Source organism: Aspergillus ambiguus (genome assembly GCF_047715705.1).
Source record: "Aspergillus ambiguus strain CBS 117.58 unplaced genomic scaffold BDV59scaffold_1, whole genome shotgun sequence".
Taxonomy (NCBI): Eukaryota; Fungi; Ascomycota; class Eurotiomycetes; order Eurotiales; family Aspergillaceae; genus Aspergillus; species Aspergillus ambiguus.
In genome coordinates this window covers 1741241-1768614 of record NW_027395514.1, presented here as the reverse complement: position 1 = coordinate 1768614, position 27374 = coordinate 1741241, and the positions used below count along the sequence as shown (strand labels likewise).

General features: G+C 56.3%; 16 protein-coding genes across 16 annotated transcripts; 7 read left to right on the top strand and 9 right to left on the bottom strand.

Moving 5' to 3' along the window:
* The first annotated feature begins 102 nt into the window (after positions 1–102).
* On the top strand, positions 103–1055 carry BDV59DRAFT_9604 (uncharacterized protein). Its single transcript, XM_073697403.1, has one exon. The coding sequence runs from the start codon at positions 184–186 to the stop codon at positions 766–768; it is 585 nt and encodes a 194-aa protein (XP_073553517.1). The 5' UTR covers positions 103–183; the 3' UTR covers positions 769–1055.
* Positions 918–1949, bottom strand: BDV59DRAFT_9586 (putative GPI anchored protein). Its single transcript, XM_073697396.1, has 2 exons — positions 1399–1949; positions 918–1330 (listed from the first exon to the last, which is right to left on the bottom strand). Exons 1-2 carry the CDS (start codon positions 1813–1815, stop codon positions 1067–1069), a joined length of 681 nt encoding a protein of 226 aa, XP_073553516.1. The 5' UTR covers positions 1816–1949; the 3' UTR covers positions 918–1066.
* An 85-nt stretch (positions 1950–2034) lies between these two features.
* Positions 2035–2989, bottom strand: BDV59DRAFT_167458 (copper transporter family protein). Its single transcript, XM_073687906.1, has 2 exons — positions 2394–2989; positions 2035–2339 (listed from the first exon to the last, which is right to left on the bottom strand). The coding sequence occupies exons 1-2, from the start codon at positions 2858–2860 to the stop codon at positions 2225–2227; spliced, it is 582 nt and encodes a 193-aa protein (XP_073553515.1). The 5' UTR covers positions 2861–2989; the 3' UTR covers positions 2035–2224.
* Positions 2990–3234: 245 nt separating this feature from the next.
* Positions 3235–5616, top strand: BDV59DRAFT_167456 (metalloreductase). The gene is made up of 2 exons (XM_073687905.1): positions 3235–3433; positions 3483–5616. Exons 1-2 carry the CDS (start codon positions 3273–3275, stop codon positions 5422–5424), a joined length of 2103 nt encoding a protein of 700 aa, XP_073553514.1. The 5' UTR covers positions 3235–3272; the 3' UTR covers positions 5425–5616.
* Positions 5554–6327, bottom strand: BDV59DRAFT_197627 (sugar O-acetyltransferase; the record flags this gene model as incomplete). Its single annotated transcript, XM_073692975.1, has 3 exons — positions 5554–5869; positions 5926–6162; positions 6221–6327. 3 exons carry the CDS (start codon positions 6325–6327, stop codon positions 5554–5556), a joined length of 660 nt encoding a protein of 219 aa, XP_073553513.1.
* On the bottom strand, positions 6020–7667 carry BDV59DRAFT_206999 (mitochondrial carrier protein; the record flags this gene model as incomplete). Its single annotated transcript, XM_073694908.1, has 4 exons — positions 6020–7270; positions 7319–7354; positions 7405–7514; positions 7562–7667. 4 exons carry the CDS (start codon positions 7665–7667, stop codon positions 6647–6649), a joined length of 876 nt encoding a protein of 291 aa, XP_073553512.1. The 3' UTR covers positions 6020–6646.
* A 485-nt stretch (positions 7668–8152) lies between these two features.
* On the top strand, positions 8153–9629 carry BDV59DRAFT_197625 (pyridoxal phosphate-dependent transferase; the record flags this gene model as incomplete). The annotated part of the gene is made up of 5 exons (XM_073692974.1): positions 8153–8461; positions 8517–9003; positions 9052–9321; positions 9376–9465; positions 9514–9629. 5 exons carry the CDS (start codon positions 8153–8155, stop codon positions 9627–9629), a joined length of 1272 nt encoding a protein of 423 aa, XP_073553511.1.
* A 102-nt stretch (positions 9630–9731) lies between these two features.
* BDV59DRAFT_167450 (uncharacterized protein) lies at positions 9732–10423 on the top strand. The gene is made up of 3 exons (XM_073687904.1): positions 9732–9788; positions 9840–10169; positions 10227–10423. Exons 1-3 carry the CDS (start codon positions 9774–9776, stop codon positions 10311–10313), a joined length of 432 nt encoding a protein of 143 aa, XP_073553510.1. The 5' UTR covers positions 9732–9773; the 3' UTR covers positions 10314–10423.
* BDV59DRAFT_167448 (serine/threonine-protein kinase) lies at positions 10424–12925 on the bottom strand. Its single transcript, XM_073687903.1, has 3 exons — positions 12054–12925; positions 10690–12004; positions 10424–10637 (listed from the first exon to the last, which is right to left on the bottom strand). The coding sequence occupies exons 1-3, from the start codon at positions 12625–12627 to the stop codon at positions 10550–10552; spliced, it is 1977 nt and encodes a 658-aa protein (XP_073553509.1). The 5' UTR covers positions 12628–12925; the 3' UTR covers positions 10424–10549.
* Positions 12926–12933: 8 nt separating this feature from the next.
* BDV59DRAFT_167445 (cupin domain-containing protein) lies at positions 12934–14362 on the bottom strand. Its single transcript, XM_073687902.1, has 3 exons — positions 13960–14362; positions 13667–13898; positions 12934–13571 (listed from the first exon to the last, which is right to left on the bottom strand). Exons 1-3 carry the CDS (start codon positions 14055–14057, stop codon positions 13542–13544), a joined length of 360 nt encoding a protein of 119 aa, XP_073553508.1. The 5' UTR covers positions 14058–14362; the 3' UTR covers positions 12934–13541.
* A 157-nt stretch (positions 14363–14519) lies between these two features.
* On the bottom strand, positions 14520–14878 carry BDV59DRAFT_197621 (uncharacterized protein; the record flags this gene model as incomplete). The annotated part of the gene is made up of 3 exons (XM_073692973.1): positions 14520–14565; positions 14624–14729; positions 14779–14878. The coding sequence occupies 3 exons, from the start codon at positions 14876–14878 to the stop codon at positions 14520–14522; spliced, it is 252 nt and encodes an 83-aa protein (XP_073553507.1).
* A 592-nt stretch (positions 14879–15470) lies between these two features.
* On the top strand, positions 15471–17836 carry BDV59DRAFT_9534 (amidase signature domain-containing protein). The gene has a single exon (XM_073697393.1). The coding sequence runs from the start codon at positions 15728–15730 to the stop codon at positions 17393–17395; it is 1668 nt and encodes a 555-aa protein (XP_073553506.1). The 5' UTR covers positions 15471–15727; the 3' UTR covers positions 17396–17836.
* A 590-nt stretch (positions 17837–18426) lies between these two features.
* BDV59DRAFT_197619 (Zn(II)2Cys6 transcription factor) lies at positions 18427–20761 on the bottom strand (the record flags this gene model as incomplete). The annotated part of the gene is made up of 3 exons (XM_073692972.1): positions 18427–20249; positions 20310–20495; positions 20626–20761. The coding sequence occupies 3 exons, from the start codon at positions 20759–20761 to the stop codon at positions 18427–18429; spliced, it is 2145 nt and encodes a 714-aa protein (XP_073553505.1).
* A 1704-nt stretch (positions 20762–22465) lies between these two features.
* BDV59DRAFT_197618 (zinc finger MYND domain-containing protein) lies at positions 22466–23277 on the top strand (the record flags this gene model as incomplete). Its single annotated transcript, XM_073692971.1, has 3 exons — positions 22466–22879; positions 22933–23088; positions 23143–23277. The coding sequence occupies 3 exons, from the start codon at positions 22466–22468 to the stop codon at positions 23275–23277; spliced, it is 705 nt and encodes a 234-aa protein (XP_073553504.1).
* A 273-nt stretch (positions 23278–23550) lies between these two features.
* Positions 23551–25663, top strand: BDV59DRAFT_190371 (methylisocitrate lyase ICL2; the record flags this gene model as incomplete). Its single annotated transcript, XM_073691744.1, has 5 exons — positions 23551–23968; positions 24025–24313; positions 24387–24799; positions 24849–25272; positions 25324–25663. The coding sequence occupies 5 exons, from the start codon at positions 23551–23553 to the stop codon at positions 25661–25663; spliced, it is 1884 nt and encodes a 627-aa protein (XP_073553503.1).
* On the bottom strand, positions 25655–26876 carry BDV59DRAFT_9487 (SDR family oxidoreductase). The gene is made up of 2 exons (XM_073697380.1): positions 26467–26876; positions 25655–26413 (listed from the first exon to the last, which is right to left on the bottom strand). Exons 1-2 carry the CDS (start codon positions 26778–26780, stop codon positions 25789–25791), a joined length of 939 nt encoding a protein of 312 aa, XP_073553502.1. The 5' UTR covers positions 26781–26876; the 3' UTR covers positions 25655–25788.
* Positions 26877–27374: the final 498 nt, after the last annotated feature.

Sequence of the window (27374 nt, the reverse complement as noted above, 5' to 3'; positions counted from 1 at the left end):
CAGAGAACCTTTACGGGGTTTCTAGATTTATCTCCCATCTAGTTAGGATCGTCTTCTCTGGGTAGAATCGCTTGGACTATATGATAAAATCTCGCATGTATTTATTGATCGTACTTCGGCGCAATAGCCAAGGAGAGTAACGTTCGAACCTATAGATTCACTTCACCTCACGTTTCCTTTGTTATGATATTCCTACACTTATGGTCTTTAAGTCTTCCCTACTCTTCTGTCGTACCTCACCTTCACTCTCACTTCACTTCACCCACTTCCCAACCACTCTCTTCCCCACTATCTCTGTACCATATCCTTCATCATCATCATACTCATTTCTGCGTCATATCTCACCGCGTCACACGAATCACCATAGGTCGCGGACGAGGCCGTCCGATGGGCGACCCAAACGACCCGAAAAGAACCAAGAGAGAGACACCAATCGACCCAATCCGCGCCGAGGAAGCTTCGAAAGATTGGGACAAATACAGTCCTACTATTATGATCCCGGCCAAATACCGAATCAAGCACAAAGCTAAACTTAACATTACCGTCCCACGATGGAAGGACCCAATCCCGCGACAACCCACGTTGGAACCATGTCTAACTTTGCACATAAATACGACAGTGGTAAAGGCTTCTACCAGATGGATGGATCCGCGGTTTACCTCAGAGGCAAGGTTCGCAGCCCATTCTATGGCTTTATGGGCAATGAATCGGTACAGCCAATGTCGATTTCGACGCCGACTTCCGCGAACCAGCACAACGGTGGAATGAAGCAAGCCGTAAACAATCTAGATCTGGGTAGAAGCGAGCATTGGGACGACTACCCCAGCCAGTCGGACTGTCATATTGAATAAGGAATACGAGAGACAATGCATAGTGCATGTAAAGTACCCATGTACATAATTGGGTCCATGGGATTTCCCGATATTCAACTCTCAAAGCGCATATATCATACAAGTACACCCTTAGTTATGCAGGATTGATTGTCATTTCTCGTAACACCAACACTCGTAACCATAATCCGCCCACATGAGGCATCAGTGAACCAATCCAAAACGACGATTCACCCTCATAGAATAGCAAGGCCACCGGCAACAGCAGCACCCAGGACCCCCCAGGCTGCAGTCTGGAGGGGAACTGCACCGGCGGTGGAGGTGGTAGCCGAACCGCCAGAGCTACCACTTCCGCTTTGAGCGGCGCCCTCAGCGGTAGACTCGTTGGCATTGCGCTGGGCGGAAGCTCCGGTGAAGGGAATCGCGGTGATCCCGGTGCCGTTCTTGCAGGACGAAGGCTCGGACGAGGTTGCACTGGCGGAGAACTGGATATCGGCGCACTGGACAGACATCAATCAGTATCGGGGACTATCGGATAAACGTGTAGTGGAAGGCAAACGCAACATACCGAGTAGAGACCACCCGACGGGTCGCCATTGGATTGAACCTGCACGGTAGCGTTCATGCCGTCGGTCAGATTGGTGCCTAGGACGGAGGAATCCAGCTCGATGCTGGAGATACAGAAGGAACCGAGACCTTCAACGCGGAAGGTGGGTTTCAAGGTAATATTGAAGTTACTGCCGGGATCGTTTCCGAGGGCGAGGAGGACTTCGAGAGCGGTCTCATCGTGGCCCATAGTCAGGGAGACCGGGAACGAGGGGTCCGAGAGGGAGATCTGGGTGCGATTCGAGGAGACGGCGAAACCACCACAGGGGAATTCGGTCATCTTGTCCTCGTTGACACCGCGACTGGGAGGGTAGTTCAATTCGAAATGGGCGGCCACTAGAGGCGCCAATGAGGCGAGGGAGAGGAGGGCTAGCTTCATGATGGCGGTGGTATTAGGGGCAAGGGGAACAGTGGGAGACGTGTTGTGAGGTGTTGTGAAGTGGGAGTTGGTTATGTTATATACAGGACGGAAATTGACGGGGGCATGTGGGGATGTATCCTACGGCGTCCTCCGTATAGGTGGTTTTATGGAGAGTTGAGTGTTCAGTGTTGGCTAGTAGTAGAGTGTTGTTGCTGTCCGCTAGGACGAAAGAGGCTAGGAAATGTGCTCATTTCTTCTCATGAGCAAGTGGCTGGTTCCGCCGGGCAGATCCAGGGTCCAGACCACGAGTATACTAGGTACTACTATGGAATCGATTAAACATCGTCATTTGGATCATAATCAAGGTATCTAGTTAGATCATAACGCCAACCCATGCAAATATTCGCTAGAAACATCAATCGCAAACTCAATGGCTGTGTTCATTCCACTGGACATATCGCCCGACCATGAGCTCCCCGAGAAAGGCCCCTCCCAGCACCGAGCAGAAATACCCCACATTCATGGTCATGACCGCCAGCATCCTGGCCAAAGTTAGTCTCCCGCTTGATATGCATCCGATTGGGACAAAGACCTACAGGAGATAGGATACACCCGTGATGCAGAGAAAAAGAAAGGCGCGGGGCAAGTCCACGCTAAATCTCCACGGCAGTGGCTCATGGGTCAACCGTCGGACCACCTTGACCGATTCTTCAACGCCCTGCGCCGTCACCAATGAGGCGGTCTTTGCGTCGGGGTCGGCGTCAATGCGTCCAGCCTCGGTGGATTTGCCTGCAATGGCCACATAGCGACGGTTGAGATGGACCGCCAACCAATGTCGCTCCATGACGGCCTTGAAGGCGACGAGTAACCGGGCGATGATGGATAGAACGATGAGGAAAATACAAGTACCCGCGTAGGAGCCGGTGGAGGAGGGAGTCCATTGGGAGGAGAACAGCGGGGTGTCATGGGCGTTCATGAACACCATGGTCATGGACATGGAGGAGGAGGAAGAAGAGGAAGAGGAAGAGGACATGGAGGAATGATCCATACTGCTTATATCCATGGTGGAAGCGGAATGTCAGAGGATTCGGGAGCGGTATGGAATGTACAGGCCCTCCCTTGACGAGAGAAAGGAGGGAGAGATGGGAAGAGGACGAGATGAAGGGGAAAAAAAGCCCGTATATACAACAACCCGGATGGCATCACGACTAGACGCTGACTGTCCGGCTCTTTTTAAATGCAGCGAAGTGGGCAAATGAACGCGGCCCGGTGGGGCCCCTTGAGCACATTCTCCGCCCGCCCATTGGGCCCCAGGTGAGCATATTTTCCCGCGGCCCACCAATCAGCCGCCGGCGCATTTCCCCATTGAGCAGATTATTAGTACTGTGTAGTCAGCGTATCATCTTCATTCGACACTTTATCTTCGTCCTTCTTCTTCTTCTTTTTGACTTCTCCAACATGCTCCCTCCCTCATCATGTCAATGAGCATGGACATGGGTCCCATGGGCTCCATGTCCATGGGCGACGGCGTCCCCAGTCTCTTCTACCTGCAGAAGATGTACTGGGCCGTCGTCGGAAGTGCCATCGCCGCGGGGACGATCGTCAATCTTCTAAATCGCTTCCTCGCCATACAAAGGTAACCCATGTCCATCCTCATACTGAACAACCCCCATTAACTCCTGCAGACTGCGTGATACAACCCTTACCCCATCCAAACCCAAGTCTCTCTTCTTCAACACATATGCCACTTTAACCGCCATCGTGCGGGAAGCGAGCTATGCGACGCTTCCCCCACTATCCATTGGCGGTCGTACATTCCACTTTGCGCCCTTGGGTCCGCTCGCCATCATTCTCGCCAACCTCGTGGTCGTCCTCGTCTTTTGTTTCTACAAGTTGGACACCACCAACCAGTGGAAGTGGGAAGATGTCGGCTATCGCACGGGCTTCGTGACCATCGCGCAACTCCCGTTGATCTTCCTGCTGGCGGGAAGACAGAACATCATCGGCTTCCTCGTTGGCATGAGCTACGAACGCCTGAACTGGTTCCATCGGTGGGCTGCACGAACGCTCTGGCTGACAGCCACTATTCATATGGGATTCTGGTTCCGCGATTGGGGCCGTTATGACTACATTGTACACCAGCTGCAAAACGACGCGTTATCAAAGCGGGGCTTCGCCGCTTGGTGCATTCTCACTTTTATCGTACTCACCTCGATGGCCCCCGTCCGTCGACTAAGCTACGAGATCTTCGTCCTCCAGCACCTCGTCACCTTTGTGGGCTTCACCGTCGCCGTCTGGCTGCATGCACCGGCGGAAGTCAAGGTCTGGGTGTGGATCTCGATTGGTTTTTTGGTATTCGATCGAGTCGCACGCTACCTATGGGCAACATACGCAAATCTTTCGCTTTTCCACTCGTCTGCCCGCCACCCTCTGTGGGCTAACCATGCCTCCTTCACCCCCCTTCCCGGGAACGTCACTCGTATCACCATTGAGAACCCGGGTGTGCGGTGGAAGCCGGGCCAGCACGTCTTTCTCACCTGCCATTCGGTTGTCCCGCTGCAGAGCCACCCGTTCACAATTGCCTCAATTCCCGACGACAACAAGATGGAGTTCCTCGTACGCGCTGAGAAAGGCGGCACCCGGCGGTTTTTCCGTTACGCATCCAAATCCCACAACATCCTCGGCTCCACCGACGCTTCGCCGGTCCAAAAGTCCCGCACTGTCTTCATAGATGGGCCCTATGGGACGATCCGCCCCCTGCAGCAATTCGACAGTGTTGTGCTCATTGCTGGAGGTATGGGTATTACATATACTTTACCATGTCTGCGAGATATCGTTTCCCGCTGGAAGACAGAATGCAGCCGAGATTCGCCCACCAAGACCCGTCTGGCCACCACCAAACGCCTCCGTTTTGTGTGGGTAGTCAAATCCCGGGCTCAACTCAGCTGGTGCGAGACACAACTACAGACCGTGCTTGCGGACGTGGAAGCTTGTCAACTCGCGCAACCGGATTTCCCGCGCGAGATCGACCTCAGTATCTACGTGACCTGCGATGAGAAGTTGGAGGCCCAGTCGGGGCCAGCAGTGCTCACAAAGCCTGCCCTATCTGAACCGGTTGTCGTGAAGAATGACGCAATTCCGACTGAAAATATCGATGAGAAGAATTCCAGCCCCGACGAGATCTCCATCCACTCGGTACCTCCCCCGGCAACGTCTGCTCCGCAAACAGGCTGTCTCCCCAGTGGGGGTTGCTGCTGTTGCACCGTCTCCGTGGAGGACGAAGACGAGGTCGCCCAACACACCTGCACCTGTTCCGGTCATGCACCCCAGCCATTGGAGGCAGTCCAGGTGTCTGATAAGGGTGCGGCGGCGGCGGGAGCTCCCCTTGAGCGGATCGAATCTGCGTCGCACTACCTTCCCGTCGTCTCGGGACGGCCACAGCCGCGTACCATCATCCGGAAGGTCCTGGAACGAGCCGAGGGCGAGAGCGCCGTTGTTGTGTGTGGGCCAGAGGGGCTGTCTGATGATGTCCGCCGGAGCGTGGTGTATCTGAGTGATGAGCGAGCTGTTCACAAGGGTACTGGTGCCCAAGGGATATACTTGCATGTGGAGAAATTTGGATGGTAATTTGCACGATACCTATTTGCGTTGTATATAATCGGTTGCTTGTTCTGCATATTTCATGACTGTATGGCTCATATGTATGATACTCTGTTCATATCATGAATCCAGCATCATAACCCTCGTCCCTCTGATTCATGTCTCCTGACGGGCAGACCGGACCACCCTCGCAGGATTCCCAACAACCACACTGAATGGAGGCACGTCTCGTTTCACCACCGACCCAGCACCAACCGAGCTGCCCTCGCCAATCGTCACACCCCCCAGAACAGTGACATTAGCGCCAATCCAGCAGTCATCGCCGATGATGACCTCCCTCGTAAACTCCATTCCACGGTGCGCCCTCCGCATCTCAATATCCGTCTCATGCTCCCCAGTAATGATATTGACATTCGGGCCGATCTCCACATGGTCACCGATAGTGACGAGCCCGCAATCCAGAACCGTGAGACTAGATACACCGTTAGTCGACACTCGCCTCCCAAGCCTGAAGCACAGCAGTCGTACTTGAAGTTAGCGTAGAACCCATTCCCGACACTAATATTGCACCCGTAATCCACGAACAACGGCGGCTCGATATACACCTCTCCGCTTGCGCGCCCAAACAGCGTCCGCAGGATAGTCTCCCGTCGGGAGGCCGTCTCCGCAGGAGACGTATCAGGGTGTTGGGGAGCGTTGAATTCGGCTGTTAGGCGGCGGGCTCGCAGACGCCCTTCGATGAGCTCGGGCGCCACGGGTGAGTACCTGTTACATCGTGAGCCTGGGGCTATCTTCATGAAGGATCGAGAACCGGAGGGTCTACAGCATGCCCGAGATCATCCGCTCATACTCGTCTCCCCAACAGACGGATTGGAGGCCCTTGGCCTTTTCGAGAAGCTGCGGGTCTTTTTCGGTCTTGGGGAGGACCATCTTACTAGTGTTGCTCTGGGTTGTTGGCGTGGTGTAGTATAGTGTGGTGTTGGTTTTATATAGATGTCCGGTCCAACTGGGGCCGAGGGGAATACGAAGAGGAGATGTGCCGGGACTCGGCCCTGTATGCCGGTGCCACTTGGGATATGATGGTCAATGGATTTAATCGATTTATAAGTACGGTGTGGTCATTCATCCACCACCAGCATGACAGGCCCGACTCCAGATCCATAGTCCAGCCAGTCAATCAGATCCTCCTCCGGACAGCCTCAACACTACACCACGTTAGCTCGTTCTCGCATTCTCGTTTCGACCGAACCTACACAACAAAAGTCCCCGCAGACACAGGCACAGCCCTCAACAACGTCGGCCCCAGCCCATTAAAGAAGCCCCGAGCGCCGGCCTCGGCCCACGTCTGACGCACGACGTCGCGCATGTCCCGATAGCGACGGTCAGCGCCAAACCCATCCGCCTGCATCTTACTCTTGACAACATCAAATGGATAGTTCGCGGTCCAGAGGACCTCACCGGTCAAGGCGCCGCAGGCGGCGATCTTCCAACCGGCGATCTGATCGCGCGGCTTCTCCTCGACCTTCATGGCCAGCGAGAGCAGCACCTCAAACACCGAGAACCAGATGCCGTAGCTGTGGAATTCGCGCAACATCGTCGCCGTCTGTCCACGGTAGAGGCCTGACGGTCCGCCCTGCTGGACGATGTGGCGGATGCAGCCGCGCACGCCCGTGTATGCGGCCGGGACGGACGTGGTGGATTGAGTTTGTAGCCGGATGCGGATGTGCTCCATTGGTCCCGAGATGAGGCTGTTTGTGAGGCCGGCCATGCCGCCAGCGAGGTAGGTTTGGGGTAGGCTCAGGGATGGGGAGGTAGGGTTGAGGGAATGGAGGAGGGTGGAGAATCCGTGGAAGGAGGTGTATACTATACTGATCTGTGGAAATTGTTAGGAGGTAGTTTACGGATTGGGGGAGAGACGTGCGCAAGCTCCCACTCCTACGAGAGGGGACAATGTTCCCTGAGGTGTCAGTATAGAGCATTACCGAGTGGTTGTATATGCCAGCTCACTTTGTAGAATGCTAGAGGCCCTTCACGCTTTAAGATGTGCTGTGCGACGCGCATGGCGCCCTCGTTGGCTTGCGTCTGCATTCGCACCTTGACGATGTCGAATGGCTGTCCTGGAGGGAGTCAACTCTATGTTGTATACTGCGTCTGTCAAACGCACCGATCAAAACCTGCGTGACTCCTCCAGCTGCGCCAACGATGACCTCTTTCATGGGACCGGAGAGGTAGTCTCTCGGCAGATCGAGCGAAGCCATACCGTCTGCCATGGTCAGGCTGCGTATACGTACAGTAGATGTCTAACAGCTCCAGGGCCAAGTGCTACGAGGTTCTATAATATCGGAAAGGTGACCGGGGGGAAGAGTACCCCGCGTTGGAGATGGTCGGTCATCATGAGGACTGCAATGGTTCAGGTTGCAGATGGGCGGTCTATATACCCGAACGGCTGCCCTTCCGAGCGACCAAACAAGACGAGACGAGCGCAACTGATGGTTAAATGGATGCGTGTGATGAGCTAAACCAGAATTACAATCATCTTGGGGGTTTAATGCCACATTGAACGCAGGGCAACGCTCGATGATATAACGGTACTCGGAAAGCGGCCCCGATATCTCGAGTCAATCGGCTGCCGTGCCGACTTGATATACCTTCGATCAATCGCCATGCGGGGTATCCAGCATATTTATTATTCCAACACGCCGTAGAATAATCTCCCATTGACAACCTCATACATGTATATGTGCATATCCTCAAAATGGGTTCTATTTCGACAACGGCGTCTCGTTTCGCCTCCGCCCCATACATCCCTCCCGACGCCATCTTCGCCCTGACAGCCGAATACCTGGCAGACTCATTCCCCAAGAAAGTGAATCTAGGCCAAGGCGCATACAGAGACAGCAAAGCGCAACCATGGGTCTTGCCCTCCGTGGCCCGCAGCCGACAGCTCATCATCGACAAGGGTCTCCAGCATGAATATCTGCCCATTCTCGGCCTGGCACAGTTCCGGGAGAAGGCCGCCGAGCTCGCTCTGGGACCGCAGTCGTACGCAGCAAACCGCAACAAGGTCTGTCTGTCCCCTCAACCCGAATGCAAAAACTGCCGCCACTAACAATGCCCAGATCGCAACCTGCCAGACACTGTCCGGGACAGGCGCGCTCCACCTCGCGGGCCGCATCCTCGCAAGCTGCCAACCGGCCGCGTCCTCGCGCAAAGTCTACATCCCCGAGCCGACCTGGTCGAACCACCATCTTGTCTTCTCGACGCTCGGCTTCGACTGCCAGACTTTCCGGTACTACGACCCGGCCGCCAAAACCCTCGACATGGACTCGTACCGGGCGACGCTCGACGCCGCAGACCCCGGGTCGATCGTCGTGCTGCACGCCTGCGCGCATAACCCCACGGGGCTCGACCCGACGCCGGCGCAGTGGCGCGAGATCGGCGCCATTATGAAACAGAGGGGTCTCTTCCCGCTGTTCGACGCCGCGTATCTTGGGTTCAACTCGGGGGATCTGGACCAGGACGCGTTTGCGATCCGCCACTTCGTCACGGAGCTGGAGCTGGAGGCCGCGGTGTGTCTGTCGTTTGCGAAGAACATGGGGCTCTACGGTGGGTTCTTTTTTCCTTGGCCCTTTTTTTCGTCACTACCGACAGCAGAGCTGACGTGGATGGGGGTGAGCGTAGGTGAACGCGTGGGATGTCTGGTCCTCGCGACGGCCTCGGCCGACATCGCAGTTAACAGTCAATCACTGCTGGAGTCGCTGCAGCGCTCGGAGATCTCCAACCCGCCGGCGTTCGGGGCGCGCATCGCGGCGGGGATTCTCGCCGATGAGGGCCTCCGCGGGTTGTGGGCGGAGGATCTGAAGACGATGAGCGGGCGCATCCAGTCCATGAGACGGGCGCTGCATGAGGGTCTTGTTCGGAACGGTGCGTATTGCTGTTTGTAGTGTCGATGGTGTCACCGTGGCTAACAGGGATCAGCGGCACCGGGAAACTGGGACCATCTCCTGCGACAGTCGGGGATGTTTGGGTTCCTGGGCCTGTCGGCTGGTGCGGTGAAGACGTTGAAAGGTATGTATCTTGCATGCATCCGGGCGTGGCGATGGTCTGACGACGCAGAAAAACACCACATTTACATGGCGGGTAACTCACGGATCTCAATTGCGGGCTTGAACGCGGATAATGTTGCGTATGTGGCGCGGAGTATAGCGAAGGTTCTTGAGGACGAAAAGTAGATATAGATGTAAGACATGAAAAATATGGTTGGATGGCGGAATGACGTAATCAGTCCCAGCTCGACTCATTCATCTTCAGCTTCACCTTCACCTTCCATCCCTCCCTCACCAACAACCCCTACACTTCCAGATTCAATCGCCACAATGGTCTTCCGCTTCGTACGTCCCACCACACAGCGCCAGAAAAGACACACTAACAACACCAATCAGGCCAAAACCCTCGACCCCATCACCCTCTTCCACTCGCCCTCCCTCCCCTCCTCGACCCGCGCCCTCAACATCCTCAAACAGGCCTCCGCCGCCGCCGCCGCCGAAACCACCCCGTCGAACCGCGGTGAGTTCCAGCTGGAGGTCACCACCGCCCCGCCGACGAGCGACCAGCTGCGCAATATCCTCGACTACGTCACGGCGAATCCGGCCGGCGCCAGCCAGAACACGGTGCAGTACAGCGTGGGCGAGGTGATCAAGGGCGCGCAGGATGCCGAGGATGCGGTGAAGCGGTTCAAGGAGGGTGGAGAGGGGGTGTTTGTGCGGCCGATTGTATGTTGGGTGTTCTTTCTTGGGTTCCGTTCGAGGGCTAACAGATCTGTTTTCTAGACGGTCGACTGGACGAACGGACGCGCGGTGCTCGGAGATAACGAGTCGGAGATCTTGAAGATGGTGCATCAGTTGGAGGTGGATTAGGCCCGCTGACGGCCGTATACCGATAGACTCTTGTATACTGTCAGGATATTGTATTACCAGTCTACGATACCTCTAATGTATCATACAAACACTCAACTCCAGACCATGACCCTCCACCCGATAATGCATAAAACCCATAAGACAATTCCATTAAACGCATACATACTCGCTCAGTCAATCAGCAGAGGCCATGGTCGTCCGAGACCAGCTCGTCCGGATCCAGTTTACGCGCAGAATCAGAAGATCGTGCCAAACGTGCCGTCCGTCGCAATTGGTTTCCGGGGGGAAACCCGTCCGCTTCCATCCACTGCGGGTTTTCGATGACTGCACTCGTTGGTTAGCTATGTGTGATGCCCATCAGCGGCAGGAGACATACCGGAAAGTAAACCCAACGAACAGGCCCTTGCTCATCTTGTCGTCACGCTCGGCCATCTCTTCCAGCGCGCGCTGCTTGTCATGCACCTCCTTGTATTTCGCCATGTCCGCCTCGCTCGAGAAGTCATCGAAGTAGCCCGCGTCCGTCTCGGAATCCAGTTCGGGGACGAACGGCGCGCGCTGCTCGCGCAGATGGGAAAAGTCCACTTCGCTGAAATAGTCATGGGCGTGGATCTCCTGGATGTTCTTGAATCGCTTCTCCTTGGACGCAACCAGGGTGGTGATCAGATCCCAGGTGCGCCGAGAAAGGAAGTAGTTCGGGTCCTCGTAGACCGGCTTGCGCAGCACCTTCTGCCAGTTCTTCAGGTTCTGCCACGTCTCGTCCACCGTGGAACCGGCGAATGGCGGGTATCCCGCAAGGGCCTCAAACAACATGCACCCCAAGCTCCAGTAGTCCACCGTGAAGTCATACTCCTCGCCCTTCAACACCTCGGGGGCCATGTAGTCTGGCGATCCGACAATCGACTTGGCGTAGTTGACTTGGCGCTCCCGAAGCGTCCGGTACCCCTGGCGCCGCTCGGCGACGGTGCGTTGTTCCATCGGGCGTCCGAACGGGACGGGAGTGTTGCCGACTTCTTCCAGCTTCACGCGCATGGACTCGATCTTGCCGGGGTTGAGCATGCCAGACGCCAGCCCGAAGTCGGTCAGCTTCACGTGGCCGCTCGAGTCGATGAGGAAGTTTTCGGGCTTGAGATCCCGGTGGATATAGCCCAGCGCATGCAGAGCGTCGATGCAGCTGAACATTTCAGCAATGTAGAATCGGGCGTGGCGGTTGTGCAGGACTCCGGTGTTGTTGAGCAGGGTTCGGAAGTCTCCTCCGGGGACATACTCCATTGCGAGGTAGATCTGGTCCTCATCCTGGAAGGCATATAACAGCTTGACCAGCCACTCGCTCTTGGCCGCCGTGAGGATATCTCGCTCGGTCAGGATGTGGCGGATCTCATCCAGCTTGAAGAGAAGCTTCTTGCTCATAACCTTCAGGGCGCAAACCTCCCGAGTGTCCTTCTTCTGAGCGAGGTAGACCTGCCCATATCCACCCTGGCCCACCTGGGTGAGAATCTGAAAATCGTGCTGGCGCAGCCGCGTACGGCGCTTCCGCAGGTGCGCGCGTTCACGCCCGAGGTATTTAAGCAGCGCCGGTTCGTAGTCCTCCATCGGGGTCGCCGGCGGATCAGGGAAGGCCGAGCGGAACTGGGAGTGGCGGTTCTGACGGTTGTGTACGTAGCTGAGGAGGTCGAAGTAATGGTCGAGGAAATCTGGACAAGTTAGCGGGGCGCATCAAATGCCTAAACGCAAAGCACCTACACAGTTGGGTGACGTTGACCAGTCGCTTCACTCGCGGATTCTGCAGTTTCTCCATCTCCTCTGGCGTCAGTCCGCGCATCTGGACCTGCCGTCTCTGAATGCTGTCTCCATCACGACTCTTATATGCCTCCTGGCGCGAGATCGCTGCCGCCGCCGGGTTGGGTCCGAGATCCTTCCCCAAACGGGTCGAATTGGGCGGAGTGTTCTCCTTGTTGGCTTTGCGGGTAGGACTGCTGGCTGGCTGGCGGATGACGCTCTCGTTGAAGTCCTCGCCGGGCGCCTTGGGCGGGGAGAACATGGGGTGGTTGTAGTGGTTGTATGTGGGCTTCGTGGGGGAGGAGGGCGTGAGTTTCATGGCCTTGTCGAAGACATTAGGCAGGTCGAGGGCACCAGGAGGCACTTTGTTCTTGCTGGGGCTCCCCTGCGGGGTGTGCGTCGGACTGGTGAATGCATTCCCGATGGGAGTAGATGGACGATCCAAGGGTTCGTTTCCGGACCGGGTGTGAAGCAGTGGAGGAGGGTTGGGAAGTCGCAGACCCGAACGTTCGGCGTCGTGGGCGAAGTTCAGAGCCATGGCGGATGGAGATAATCGGGTAGAAATGTGATATATCTCAGATACGAGGCCGAGGAACGACGAGCCCTCGGAGAAGGGCGAGAGATTGCGCCTGGGAAGATCGAAGGGGCGCCGTTATCCACCGATCGAGAAAAAGAAACGAGGATGGCGAGACAGATGAGCTGAGGATGCCGGAAAAAGAAACGAGACAGGGCTCAGACGGGAGGCAGCTCGAGCGAGACAAAGAACGGGGAGGAGGAAAGCCACTTCCGAAGAATGGCTTTGTTGGAAGATGGCAGAGGAGAGGGTGTGAAGGAGGAAGATGGAGGAAGAAGAGAAGAAGATATGAAGCTGATGGAAGGAGTTGAGGCTCCCCCGCCGAGGCACCCAGGCACCAACTCCGCCCTCCGCCTTTCGTTCTCTCCCAAAGCAAGTTCCCACTCCCTTGCGTGCTCGTTCCCCCAGCAACTTCGCTCGAGAATCCCGAGTTAATCGGACTAACCAGCAAGGCACCCGCTTCTCATTGGGTTTCCACTGCTTCGGGAGGTCCAGAGATCGGTTCCTGAGAGAAAAAGTCCTGCACGTCATTGGCACTAGTGAGGGAGCTGAACCCGCCTCAGCTGAACAGGCGCGGACTGTTTACGCAGGGCCACGGAGGTCGTCCTGGGGATATATATTGGTTCTCGACTACAGTGCCCTTCACCAAACTACGCAGGAGTACACCTGTTCAATGATTATTGCTCGTCTCACGTCTCTCCGTCCAAGATCTATCACGATCTCGTTTGTTTACATCGCGGTGGAGACCCCGACCCATGGTCCCGAGGTCGACCGACCCAAACAATCTCTCGCTAGAAACAAGATCCCCTCAGCCCCTACGGATCAGGTCCCATAGTTCCACGTCCAGATCCAGCGATCGTCTGGAATCCTTCTCCGGTTTACGCACCGCCCTGGGCCCGTTGTCCGGTCTATCGCTTGTTAGCCCGGCCCCCAACCCGTCTACCATGGAAACCACCCATCCCCCGTGCTTATCCCCCTCCCTTTCAGGAAATGGGATACTCACATAGAAAGCCAATCCGTACGACGGTGTGGTGAACGTGATCTTTGCTCCCTTGGGGAAGTAAAACACATCCCCCGGCGTCGCCGTGACCTTTTGTCCCGTCTCGTCGGCAATCTCAAACTCGCCCTCGAGGATAATCTTCATTTCGTCATACGTGTATTCGTAGACCAGTGGGGTTCCCTTTTCCAGACGATAGAAGCCTGCAGACATCGGCTTGTCGGGGTTCCTCTTATCACTAGATCCGCATCAGCGACGCACGGAGCAACACGGGAAGTGATGGACGGAGCTCTCCGGACCTGGATTCGATGTCTCCAAGGAAGGCATTCTCGTTTGCGATCAACGGAGGCTTAAAGGTCGACTGAGCCTTGGCATGGTAGGTGAATGGAGTGGCCATGGTTCCCGCTGCGAATTATCGTATGGACCTTGGTTTATCGAGTTTATCGAGAATCTTCTGGGCTGCGAGGGCACATTTATACCGACCAGCCCGTCGTGACATGTTTCCTCTTCTTTCCCACGGATACGACCGTTGTGATACCGCAGCGACGTTGAGACAAGTTCGGATCCAGCTTCTGCAGACGGACACTGAACGAGATCCGATGCTATCAAGAGATGAGGGGTAATGAGGGGAAGGCATATCTCTACTGCCCCATGGCCCAGGAGGCCGATAAGTTACCGTAATTATCCGAATCGATACTGGATTGTATTGCCTGGCTGGGTTAGTATTTCCAGTATTTTCCGAGTTTACATGTCTGTCCCATACGGATCGTAACAAGATACCAGGTATAGTTCCATGACATCGTGGCCATACGACATTTAACATTTACATACATTAATCTCATCAATACCACCAGACCCATCATGCCTTCTGCTCCGGCTCCTGTTGGTCCTGGATGGACAGTCGCCTGCCACTCGGGTCAGTCCACGGCATCACACCAACTATATATACCGCTGTACACGCACCGGTTCGCCTCTCTCATATCGCTCGTCAGGTTCCCCGCACCACTTGACCTCCGATCCGGGTGGTCATTATCAGGGTGGCCAAATTTGCCAAGCAACGCATTCAACGCTAGACTTGTCAGTTAGATCAATGCTTGGCCAGTGCGTGGCGCACATACCCTGTTGGTTTTCATAGTGCTCCATGTCCGTCTCCAGCTGCTGCGAGGAGCGTCTCTCCCGGTCGTGCTTGAGGTGACCGAACTTCTGCACGATATCCATGTTGGGGAAGAATAGAGGTGGCGACGGCTTATCTCTAGAACGTGGGACAGCTATTGATAGAACGAAAAAGTTCGGAAATGGTTGACGACGTCTTCCGTATATAAACCATCCTCGCAACTATTACATCATAGCGAATGACACACACCTCGCCGAGACAGGTACGAATCACACCTCGAATGAGAGATGCTCAGACTCTTCCAGCCCTCCAGCGACTGCTGGTTGTTCTCCACGGCCAACCGCTTGGCAGGGATTGTGGCAAATGAGCGCTCGGCTGCCCTACAACATGACGAGTGCCATGAGCCATCTTGAACTGAGCCTGATTGGGACAATGGCATTGTCGCGTGGTTTGGGATGCGTTATGTCATGCCAAGAAGGGAGAGGATTTTCATCGCTTGGTCGCATCGCGGTCGATCATGGAGGAGTCAGGATCTTCATCCCGGAAGCACGGAAGTGCGGCACAGAAAACATTCCCTAGCCGACGAGATCTGCTTCTGATTTATGGCATATGACTGGCATTCAGAGCGATATCAGCTGCAGATTATGAGGCAGGCAACTGGCTCTGATCTACGGTCCACAGTCCATCGCCACCGACCATAGAGATGGCCGATTACGGCAAGCAGCTCGGCATTCAGAACGCCCTGTTGAGGACAAGCTGTTCATGCTAGATGCGGAGAAACGAGTCGGATCCTGCGACTCCGCCAGTTTCACCTAGTGGAGAGAGCATATGCTAGCTGTGCATAGCAATCATGAACACATAAATGGCTGCCTTGAAAGCACCTGGAACTTTTGCTTTAGCTATCGCCTCGACAGGGTTTCATCTATCCTTATTTCCTATCAATCCTATCGAGAATGACTTCGTTTACTGACCAGGCAAGACAACCATGGGAGTCAATCGTCCAGCGGAAACGCGAGGAGCGAGCATCGAAAATCCCAAAAGAATGGCGTCTTCCTGCCATGCCCCAGAATGCAGGAGTACAATCCCCTTTGGAAATGTTGCAGTCGTGCACAATTCTGTCAGCCGCAGATAAGAAACGAACTGATCCCGATAAAAATGACGCGACATCGCTTCTCCAAAAACTAGCCAATGCGGAGATTTCCAGCGTAGAGCTCGTGACGGCATTCTGTAAGCGCGCTGCCGTCGCTCACCAGCTCTCTAACTGCTTGACGGAGATCATGTTCGACGAAGCAATTTCCCACGCGGAATCGCTAGACAACCACCTCGAGTCAACAGGCAAAGTGGTGGGCCCCTTACATGGTCTCCCGATCACCTTCAAAGACAGCTTTGACATCAAAGGACATGATTCCTCGATCGGGATCACATCCCTGTGCTTCGATCCCGCGCGGAAAAACAGCATGCTCTACGACATCCTTACGGGGTACGGGGCCGTCGTGATCGCAAAAACCACCGTCCCTCAGACATTGCTCACTGCTGACACGGACTCAATCGTCTTTGGCCGCACCACAAACGCATATCGGCCTGATTTCGGCGCAGGCGGATCGAGCGGCGGCGAGGCTGCACTGATTGCATTGGGCGGGTCAGCCATGGGCGTTGGGACCGACGGCGCAGGATCGGTGCGGATGCCTGCATCTGTAAACGGGGTAGTGGGCTACAAGCCGAGTGGGTATCGTCTTCCTGTTGATGGACGGGGGGTCTTTGGCCGGGGGTTAGTCGGGACGACCGCCATCGGACCAGTCAGTGTGGCAGGGTTCATCGGCCGATCTGTGCGTGACGTCCGTCTCTTTTGCAAACTTGTCGCGGAGGCGAAACCGTGGGCGATGAATCCATTCGTATACCCACACCCATGGCTGAGATTGGACCCTCCACCACCGCAGGGGCTGAGAATCGGGGTGTGGTCGTCAAATGGGATCGTGCATCTCCATCCACCGGTGGAACGGGCATTCAAGGCTGCGCAGGGGAAGCTCCGTGATGCTGGCGTTCAGCTAGTTGAGTTTGAAGGCCCAGATATCCGTGGGGTATGGGAGATGCAGAAGGACTGGACCGAAATCCAGGACTTGTCGTACCTCCGTGACCTGCTCTTGCACGAGCCACACACGGAGATCGTCAAGGCGACTGCGATCATAGACAAGAAGACGCCGCCACCGGCGGTGACACTCGACTATCTGCTTTCCATGAACGCAAAGATCAGCAGCTTAGTGCGGAACATGCACGAAGCCTGGAACCGAGACGGGCAGGCCATCGATGCGTTGTTGTGGGTTACGGCGCCGCATACCGCGGTGCCGTTCGATAAGTATACGTATCTCGGGTTCACGGGGCTGTTCAACGTGATTGACTGGCCAGCCGTGGCTCTTCCTACGGGGCTATTTGTGGACAAGCAGGTTGATACAAGACATGCGGTGACGCCGTTGAACCCATTAGATGCTGAGATCCAGGCGTTGTACGACCCCGAGTTGTTTCACGGTCTCCCGCTCAGTGTGCAGCTGATCGGGCGTCGATTCGAGGACGAGAATCTTCTCGCTCTATCCGAGGTAGTACACCATATCATAGGTGAAGCATAAAGAAAGCCGTCTACTTGAAGTTGGGGGGGTGCACAGCCCAGCGCGGGCGATGCCGTATAGCGGCAATGCATCTATACGCAAACGAGCATAGTCCACCCCCGCCCGGGGAAAATTCACCGTTTCGAGTAAAGGATTGTACTGGCGTACGGTGTATACGTCCTGTACTCCGAGAGGACGTGCAGGATGCCGTGATCGGTTCAGATATAATCCGAAATGCGGGTTAAATACCCTCATCTCTCCCGCTTTCTCTTCCCTTCAGCCACCACCGCCGTCTATACAATCACCCACAACATCAACCACCCAATGCAGATCTCGGTTCTTCTCGTCCCTGTGCAGAGACCCCTCAACTTCCAAGGCGGAACCAGCCTTTCGTCTTGATTGCGCTCACCACAGCTGCCTCTACGTGAGGGTTGTATATGCAGCAAGCAGTCTCTCCTGCGGATCCGATCTACAGCCACAGCAACTCATCCGAGAGCGACTTCGCACGACTCATTGCATTATCATTATCCCATGCGCCACACTCCGCACAAGTAAACAAGAACAGTTCGCCCATTCGCAGTCTCGAACCCGTCACATCTCCCTGTGATAGAGGTCCAAGGCCCAAAGTCCGTAATCATCATTTTCATTACACGAAACCAGTTCCTAACGCCACGCTGATCACCTGGACCGTCAGATTGTAATCAAGAACAACGAACCCAAGGGGTCCCAGCGACAAGCAACCAAACACCACCCCGGCGTAATGGCTACCGTGTCCATCACCAGCGATCTGGAGCCCTACCTTGCTTCCCTACGGACGTACCTCGCGCAGAACGCCAACTCCACCCGCCTGGCGTCCCAGCCCGACGACGACAAAGGGGATCCCATCCCCAAGAACGCAGTACATCTGCCCGAGGCCACCCTGAAGGAACCCACCCTGTCCAACGGGGACAGGAGCGGTCGGTCGAGTGGGAGCGGCGGGCCGGGGGAGGGCAGTCCGCGCAACGCAGGGAGTCCGCATTGATCCTGTTCTACCCTAAGAAGACTAGCACGTGTCAGTTGGGCCCCAATGCAATACTACCGCAGAAATGAAAGAGCATACCTTCCCAGCCCCATTCCTGCATCACCTTCACCCAATGTAGAGGGCCGCGCACCGTCTTCTCGAACTCGATATTCTCCAGCCCCGACACGGCCGAGCTCCGTCGCGACGGCACGACATCGCCCGTAGGTCCGTACATCTCCCGCAGCTGGCGTCGCTGCTTCTCCGTCTCGAAGGCGTCCCGTCGGGCCCAGACCTCGCGCACCACCTCGATGCACCGGTCGATGGACCCCAGCATCAGGCGGGACTGGATGGCGGCCCAGCGGCCCAGCACCCACTGGCGGTCCTCGTCCTGGGTGGCCTCGCAGCCGGCAGCGAGCAGCGGGAACATCTGGATGATGGTGGTGCGCGAGCGCGGCGGCACGGTGGCCAGGAGGATGAGCACGCGCTTGGCGAGGTCCGGGGCGGGCTCGGACGGCATCTCCGGGACGGCCTGGTGGAGGTACAGCAGGGTGGCCCAGCGGTAGGCGTGGGCGGTCTGGATGCTGTGCTGGACCTCGGAGGTAGGGTCGCGCGGGGGCTCGAAGCAGTCGGGCGGCTCCCAGTGCTCGACGAGGCGCTTGAGCTCGATGGCCTGGGAGACGAGCGAGATGGAGTTGGTGGCGGTGCGGCGCACCCGCTGGATGAGCCGGGCCACGCGGTCGATGAGCGGGAACAGGGTCGTCGCGCAGCCCATCAGCGGGTCAATCTGGTGCACCGTCGCGCGCGGGACCTGCATCAGCGAGAAGTCCACCTCCTGGTGGCCGCAGTCCTCGCGGGCCGTCAGCCGCGCGATCACGTCCATGTATACCCACGTGTGGTAGAGGAAGCGCACGCGCTCAAGCTCCTCGCCCTCGCCGCCGCCGAGCGAGCCCGCCTGCACCCCGAACCGGACCACCTGCGCGACGAGCGCCTTCGCCCCGCGCAGGTGCTGGATGCAGGTGCGTGTGTTCTGGTCCCAGGTGTCCGCGAACGCGAGCGCCAGGCTCGTCGCTAGCGCTGCGTCCGCCCGCATGTTCTGGATGTCCTGCACCATATGCGTGATGCTCTGCCGCATGTGGTCGACGCCGGCGACACGCAGCGCCGGCCGGCTCTTGCTGCAGTGGAAGGCCGCCAGCGAGAACACCGCGTGATAGAGCGCCGGCGTGGTCTTGGCCATCGGCCAGATCAGCGTGCGCCACGGGTTCTCGCGGAGCCCGTCCTTGATGGAGAGGATGCCGCAGGTGAACCGGTTGAATTGCACGACGAGCAGCTCGGGGCTGCCGGGGTCGAGCTGTGGGCCGCGCGGGAGGCAGGAGGAGGACGTGGTGGTGGCTAGCTTGTCGTGTGCTGAGCTTGCGTTGGGTTGGTAGCGGACCACATCCTCGACCTCTTCAGTTTCGTCCTCGAGGAGCGCGGAGAAGCTGAAGTCGTCCTCGGGTGCCGTCAACGGGGTTGGTTCGGAAACTGTTGCGAGGTCTTCGGGTGAGAGCGACAACCAGGGCGAGTCGTCCAGCGGGGGGACGTCATTCAGCGACGATGCGATGGTATCGTCGTCGAGCGTGAGCGGGGTTGGGCACAGAACTGGCAGCTTATCCGGACGGAACAGATCCTTCTGCGTGACTGGAAAGCCGCTGGACTGGCCCTCTATGCCGCCGACTGTGGACGGCCCATGCAGACGCAGAAGGTCATTGAAGTCTAACGGGAAGTCATCCGACCGGGGGCCGGCTGGCTTCCCCGGCGGCGGTGCTGCTTGGCTCCCCGTTGCTGGCGGGGTGGGGAGCTGCGTGTTCTGAGCGGCACGGGTAGGCGAAGCGGAGACTGCATGCGTGATAGTCAGTTCTCGCGTCGACGGCGGGTGGTTTGAACCATGGGACGCACCTTTCTTGGACTTGGACGACGACGACGACGACGACGAAGGCTTCCCGACGATGTTGCTCTCCTCGAAGGGCCGCCATTTGAAGTCCTTGCGGTAGCCGCCGCATTCCACGTTTCGCTTCTTGCACTGCACGCAGGTCGGCTTCGTTTCGTCACATTTCAGGCGTTTGGCTTTGCAGGTGATGCATCCTGAATGATCAACAGCATGACTATGGTCAGCGCACTGCGCGTGTACGGGGAGGTGGTGGCCTAGGGTGATGGCGACCGCCCGCCTCCCTCTCTTCCTACGGGACGGATGAGAGAAGTGGTAGGACCGTACCGTTCCGGCTTTTGGACTGCTTGGGCTTGTTAGTGATGGCTTTCGGCGCTGGTTTTGGCGGGTGCGTCTGTCGTGTCGAAGGCGGTGGTGGAGGATCTAGAATGGCGGATGGCGAGGGGATCTTGATGTCTTCCATGCCCGTCGAGGGGTGATATCATGGACCCCCGCCAGGCGCTCAGAACAGGAGGGATGAAGAGAGGAACGAAGGAAGGGAGGGAGGAGGTGGCGGATAGGAGGGCCGGTGGAGTAGATAGATATATGACTAGAAGAGAACAAAGAACTGCGTTTCCCGCGGTGAACGCCAACTGATAAGCGCTTTTCCCCCGGCGCAGGTTGGATGAGATTTGCAACAGCGAAGAGTAGATAGGCAGGCAAGTGGCAGGATAGATAGACAGCTGCGGGTCCATAAAAAGGCCCCCCCCACAAGCAGTGAGGAGAAAGCGTGATAAGGGTCGCACTAGACTGCGGAGATCGCTGGGCGGGCAGGTGGACGGCGTGGATTCGCCGATGCGGCAGAGAGGCTGTTGGAGATGGCAGCACGGGTCCTTTTATGCATGGAGCAAACAGCTGCATCCCACTTGGAAGCCGGAAATTCCATCACGGCGAGGACTCGAGGGTATCGTGGCCGCCAGCAGAGGCGGTTTGGCGAGGAGCCCGAGCAACGCAGCCAGCCCGGTATGCAATCACGCGTGGTCGGTGATAGGATGGCAGAACGCCACTCGGAGGAGGTGAAGCAGGATGAACGACCATCGGGTTCCAAGCAGTTCGTGCGAGCAAATCCCCCTCATCGGATTCGACCAGAGGGCCGAGTGGCATCCCACGGCGTCGCGGTGCACCCCCACATATCATGGCCGCCATATGCGACAGACGAGATCGAGGCCGTTTCAAATCAAGAAAGATGCCACGCGACCTGGGTTGGTCTGGAGGCGGAAGATGGTTGACGAGGCAGCTGTCTAGGACTGCAGAAGTAGATATCTGATGCAGTGTTCTAGAAGGTGATCGCCGGTGGGAATGCGGAGAGTGCGGAGATTACTGTCCGGAACAGAGTTGACTCTCGTAGCAGTAGTAGGAGTAGTAGCAGGAGTAGTATCGAGAGGTCGTCCATGAACCGTAAGATGGAGATGGAAGATGATGTTAGATGATGTCGGTGTACGTCGACGTCCGTATTGACAACTTTAATCAATCAATCAACCGTGGTCATGAAAGGCTACGAGTCACAAGACCTGCCTGTGCAGGCTCATGGCTCGGTCCTGGAGATGATTCTTGCATGCAATGATCTCTAGTTCAGCATCACGGCGGGATCCCCCGATGGAAGCACGCCACACCTGTCCTGCGTAGATGCTAAGAGTATGTGATTGGGATATCCTTGTCGGTGATGGTCCATAAGCCCGGCTGGATTGAGTTGAGCAGGCAGTGATTGTATATGGGATAGGGTTGTGACTGTAGCGTTGTCGTGCACCGGATCGAGTGTATGCACTCAGAGAGACAGAATGTTCATCCAGGACTGAACATGAACTCATGTCTGTTGGAGAGTTAGGAAAAAATCCGGAGCATTCCAGGATTTGTATCTCGACTGACTCGCGATGAGGCTGATACCCCCACGTGGGTTGTTCTGTATGGCCTCATCATGGAGTGGACGTTTATAGAATATGAAGCTCTTGTAGCTGATTATACTGCCATCATGGAACTGAATCCATTGTCCAAGGTGGAGTGGAGTGGAGTGGTGTCGTAGGAGTAGATGTTGTAGTGAAGAGAAATGTTTGTCGAACTACAACAACAACAACTACATCTACATCTACATCTTCTCTCCACCATCTTCTCCCTCCACCATCCTCCCACCATGCAGCGTCAGGTCCAGTTTCTTTTCCCAGCGACCGCTGTCCGTTCCAGGCCCCCGGTTCCTGCGATCCAGTATGCCGACTTGAAGGATAACGACTCGTTCCCCAAGTTCATCACCCTGCCCAGGAATTACGGCACCGACGCGAGATACTACGATCAAATGAACAATCTGCCACCCATGCCTCGCAAGCACTGGTGTCTTCTGCTCCAGCTGGAGACCGCTACTTTTAGTGACTGCCTGGTTGTCCAGGGTCATGATGCGAGTGGTTACTGTCTTCATGTGGATTTCTACACAAGCGATGCTGGGATGAAGTTTCTGAAGGAAGCTGGTCTAAAAGTGGGCTATACTCTGGCCATCATGTATCCAGTTCGACATGGGTCTCGCGTTGCCATCAAGGATGACAGCATGATCAGGGTGAGCGGACGGCTCCACATCCAGGCGGCGTGGACTAACTCATACAACTACAGGTGTTCCCCAGCTCGTTGAAGCAGATCCTCCAGCTCAACGACGACATACAAACCTGGCCCAGTGCGTTTGCCACACACGACTTCTGCCACACCTGTCGGACCGAACACAGACGACTGGAGGTGTGTACTTGTGGCGTCGTCGCGTACTGCAGCAAGGTGAGTGAGTGGTGGAGCTCGCATGAAGGCGAACAGTCATTGACGACGGATCAGGAATGTCAGATATTCGATCTGATCAAGGGAGGACATCGCTACGACTGTGGACTGTTGCGCGATGGCGATTTCCGGGAGTTAATGACGATGAAGTGGCATTTGTTTAATGACTTCAAGCGGTTTCCGTTAAGATAAGTCGCCAGGACGATTCTTCCGATATCGCACCTTTTCTACCGATTCGGCACTTCATGTGGACTGTTGTATTCGATAGAAGCAGAGGAATGACAATGATGTTCGCGAGAATGGAGGAATCACCGTCTTATATGGATAACCGCGGGCACCAACGGCAACCCCAGACCAGACCGAGGTTGACGATCGGCCGAAACACCACCTCGCCGTCTTCTTTTCCTTCTCTCCTTCTCTCCTTCTCTTCCTCTTCCTCAATCCCCATCGCCAAACACTTCCACCATGTTGCGATCAGTTCCCCGTCGCATCCCTCGACGTCTGCCCCTCGCGTCCACTCCTACTCCTACCTCCCGTCTCGCCCTCCGCACTTTCACATGCGGTTATCCGCGGATGTCGCCGTCGTCGCTCCGCCCCGTCAACCCCCCCGTGTCCACCGCGCTGCCAGGGGATTCATTCCAGCTTCTTTCCGTCGCTGATAAGGCTGGGGCCGCCGAAGATGCTCTCTACGAACAGCAGATCAAGGATGTAGAGGCATGGTGGAGCTCTCCCCGCTTTGAGGGCATCAAGCGCCCCTACTCCGCCGCCGATGTCGTGAGCAAACGCGGCTCCTTGCAACAGACGTACCCCAGTTCCTTGATGGCTCGCAAGCTGTTCAACTTGCTGAATGAGAGAGCCGCTGAGGGCAAGCCGGTCCACACCAGTATGTCCTGACCCCCCGTGCTGGGTTCGCGTTCCGAGACGACTGACCCTTCTCAGTGGGTGCGATCGACCCCGTGCAGATGACACAACAGGCGCCGAACCAGGAGGTGCTGTACGTCTCCGGATGGGCGTGTTCCTCGCTCTTGACGACCACAAACGAGGTCTCGCCCGATTTCGGCGATTACCCCTACAACACCGTCCCCAACCAAGTCCAGCGACTGTTCAAAGCTCAGTCTATGCACGATCGGAAGCAATGGGACGCAAGACGGAAGATGACCCCCGAGCAGCGGAAGGAAACCCCTTATGTAGACTACCTCCGCCCGATTGTCGCAGACGGTGATACTGGGTGCGTCCCCGCATTCTAACCCCCCGCCCCGACCTCATCCATCGACCAACTAGTTAACATGCAATTCTCTCAGACATGGTGGCTTGTCCGCCGTTCTGAAGCTGGCTAAGCTGTTCGCCGAGAATGGCGCCGCAGCCGTTCACTTCGAGGACCAGCTTCATGGCGGGAAAAAGTGCGGCCACCTGGCTGGCAAGGTCCTGGTGCCCATGAGTGAGCATATCAACCGCCTGGTCGCGACTCGTTTCCAGTGGGATATGATGGGCGCGGAGAACCTGGTCATTGCCCGCACTGACTCCGAGAGCGGAAAGCTGATCAGCAGCGCTATCGATGTGCGCGACCATGAATTCATCCTCGGTGTCGCGGAGGAGGTTGAGCCTCTCGCCGAGACCCTCCAGGCCATGGAGCGCGAGGGAGCTGCTCCCGCCGAGGTGGACGCTTTCGAATTGGAGTGGGTTAAGAAGCACAAGCTTGTCACCTTTGACGAAGGTGAGTCACCCTGAATTCATTCACCACGTCTGTCTCTAATCCAATCTAGCTGTCGATGCCCACCTGGAGGCCGAAGGCGCCCCTCAGGCCGCCCGGGATGCCTACAAGAAGCGGGTGCAGGAGAACCCCGATCTGTCCATCTCGCGTCGCAGAGCCCTGGCAAGCGACTTCACCAAGACCCCGGTTGTCTGGTCGTGCGATACCCCCCGTACCCGTGAGGGATTCTACCATTACCGCGCCGGCTTCCCCGCCGCCACCAAGCGTGCCCGCGAATTTGCCCCCTATGCGGATCTTCTGTGGGTTGAGACCGGCGACCCGGACGTCGCCAAGGCCAGCAAGCTGGCTGGCGAAGTCCGCAGTGCTTTCCCCGGGAAGAAGCTGGTCTACAACCTGAGCCCCTCCTTCAACTGGATGGGCCAGGGCTTCGATGAGGCCTCCCTGAAGTCGTTTGTGTGGGACCTCGCACAGCAAGGGTAGGTAGCCGTCAGCGGCTCTATTTTGATCCATCTGCTAACTCAGCGTAGATTCGTGCTGCAGCTGATCTCCCTGGCCGGTCTGCACACCAACGCCACAATCACGACGGAGCTTTCGCGTGCGTTCAAGGACGAGGGCATGCTCGCCTACGTGCGTCTGATCCAGTCGCGCGAGAAGGAGCTCGGCGTCGATGTCCTTACTCACCAGAAGTGGAGCGGCGCGCCGTACATCGATGGCATCCTTGGGGCTATCCAAAGTGGAAGCAGCAGCAGCAAGAGTATGGGCGAGGGCAACACTGAAAAGGGTAAGATTTCTTTGAATGCTGGGACACGAATTGCTGCTGACAACCTTACACAGGGTTTTAAATGCCGTAATGGTCTAAGTAGATAGAACTGAGACATAGCAGATGCGATTGTATATCCAATAGAGCGGTTATTACCAACTACAGTTGTGTGACTGTACGCAATCTTGAGCTTCTCATAAGAGTGACAAGGTAGCCAGCGCAACAAATCACCCTAGAGCTTTGCTCCCTGTTTGCTACCCTTTCTTTTGGACCCTTTGGTTCCTGTCACTTCTTCGCCACTCAAGATGAAATCCGGATATTCGAAGTCGCGGCCTGGGTTGCCCGCGCCGGTCCTCCAGGCACCACCGTCCACAGGAAGCACAACACCGTTCACATAAGTCGCAGCATCACTAAACAGGAATACCGTGGCGTCCGCGACCTCCTTCACTGTCCCGGCTCTCCCAAGCGGTATGCGCTTGTTCTGGACTCTTGGACGGACGGACAGCCGCTCTGACCCTTCTGTCCTGGTGATGGGCCCGGGCGAAATGACATTGGATGTGAGACCCAGGGGACCGTATTCGATAGCAACGTTCCCAGCCAATGCGTCCACGCCGGCTTTGGCAACACTAGCATGGGTCTGCAACGGAGCGCCCGTATAGTGCATTGTCGCCGACACGTAGATAATGCGACCTGACGGGGTCTGGGCCGTATTGTGTTTCTTCACGGACGCTAGTAAATGAGGCAGGGCGAGCCTCGTAACATTGTACGAGCCCAGCGTATCGATTTCCAGCACCGTCTTGAATGCGTTTGTTGAGAGCTGTGAGATGGGAGCCAGAAAGTTCCCAGCGGCGCCGGCACTAGTAGGCATGTCAGCGTAATGATGGGTGTCGGTGTCCTGGGTTCTTCATACATCAGAAAATCAATCCCTCCGAGCTCCTTCACGCACTGGTCAATGGCCTTCTGCAGACTCTCTGGATCTCGCACGTCGACATGTCCAATTCCTAGGACTTTACTGCCGGATCTGGCCGTAGCGATATCCTTCGCGACCGCTTCGGTTTTCTCAGCGTTACGGCCGACGATGCAGGCGTCGGCCCCTAAGTGCACGAGAGCACGAACTTGGGCTGAGCAGATGCTGCCATTGCCGCCTGTGCAGAAGACCACCCTGTCCTTGAATATCCCATCCTTCCAGACATCAGAAAGATATTGGGACTTGTCGACGGGCATTTTGAGGCTACGCTGCGTGTTCAGACACTAGGGACTTTAGGATCTCTCCCTGGGTGGAAATGGATCGAGCGGCCTTTAAACCATAATGAGGTAGGGTTATTCGCGATGCCGTTTATCCGTATGTGGCTTATCCGAGGCTTTCTTTAGTACGGCGTAGATCGATCTTCTCCGCATACTACAATACCCGAGGCCCTAGGAACCGTCAGCTGTACATAGCAAAGGGATTAGTAGCATAGCTCAGTGTTACCAGCGAGTTTACCTGTGTTGACACATATCCGGCCTTTTTTCCTTACATATAATCTTCATGGCTTGGGCTCTCAGGGACTGTCACAGATACTAATACTCAGGCTGCCAGAACACGGGCTGGCCATCTTTGAAAAATACAACGACCCTGCTGGCATTATTCTTTTCTCATCAGCTAACTTCAGACTCACACCGCGCTAGTCTCTAATCTAGAATATGGTTAAGCAACAAAACGCTGAAAAGAACAGTCACTTACAGTACGTCGTCGATAGTTCTACTTGTGAGGTGATAACTGGCCCCCATGCATGTATGTAGGTCAGCCGGATCTACCTCGAGGTCTAGGACCACCAT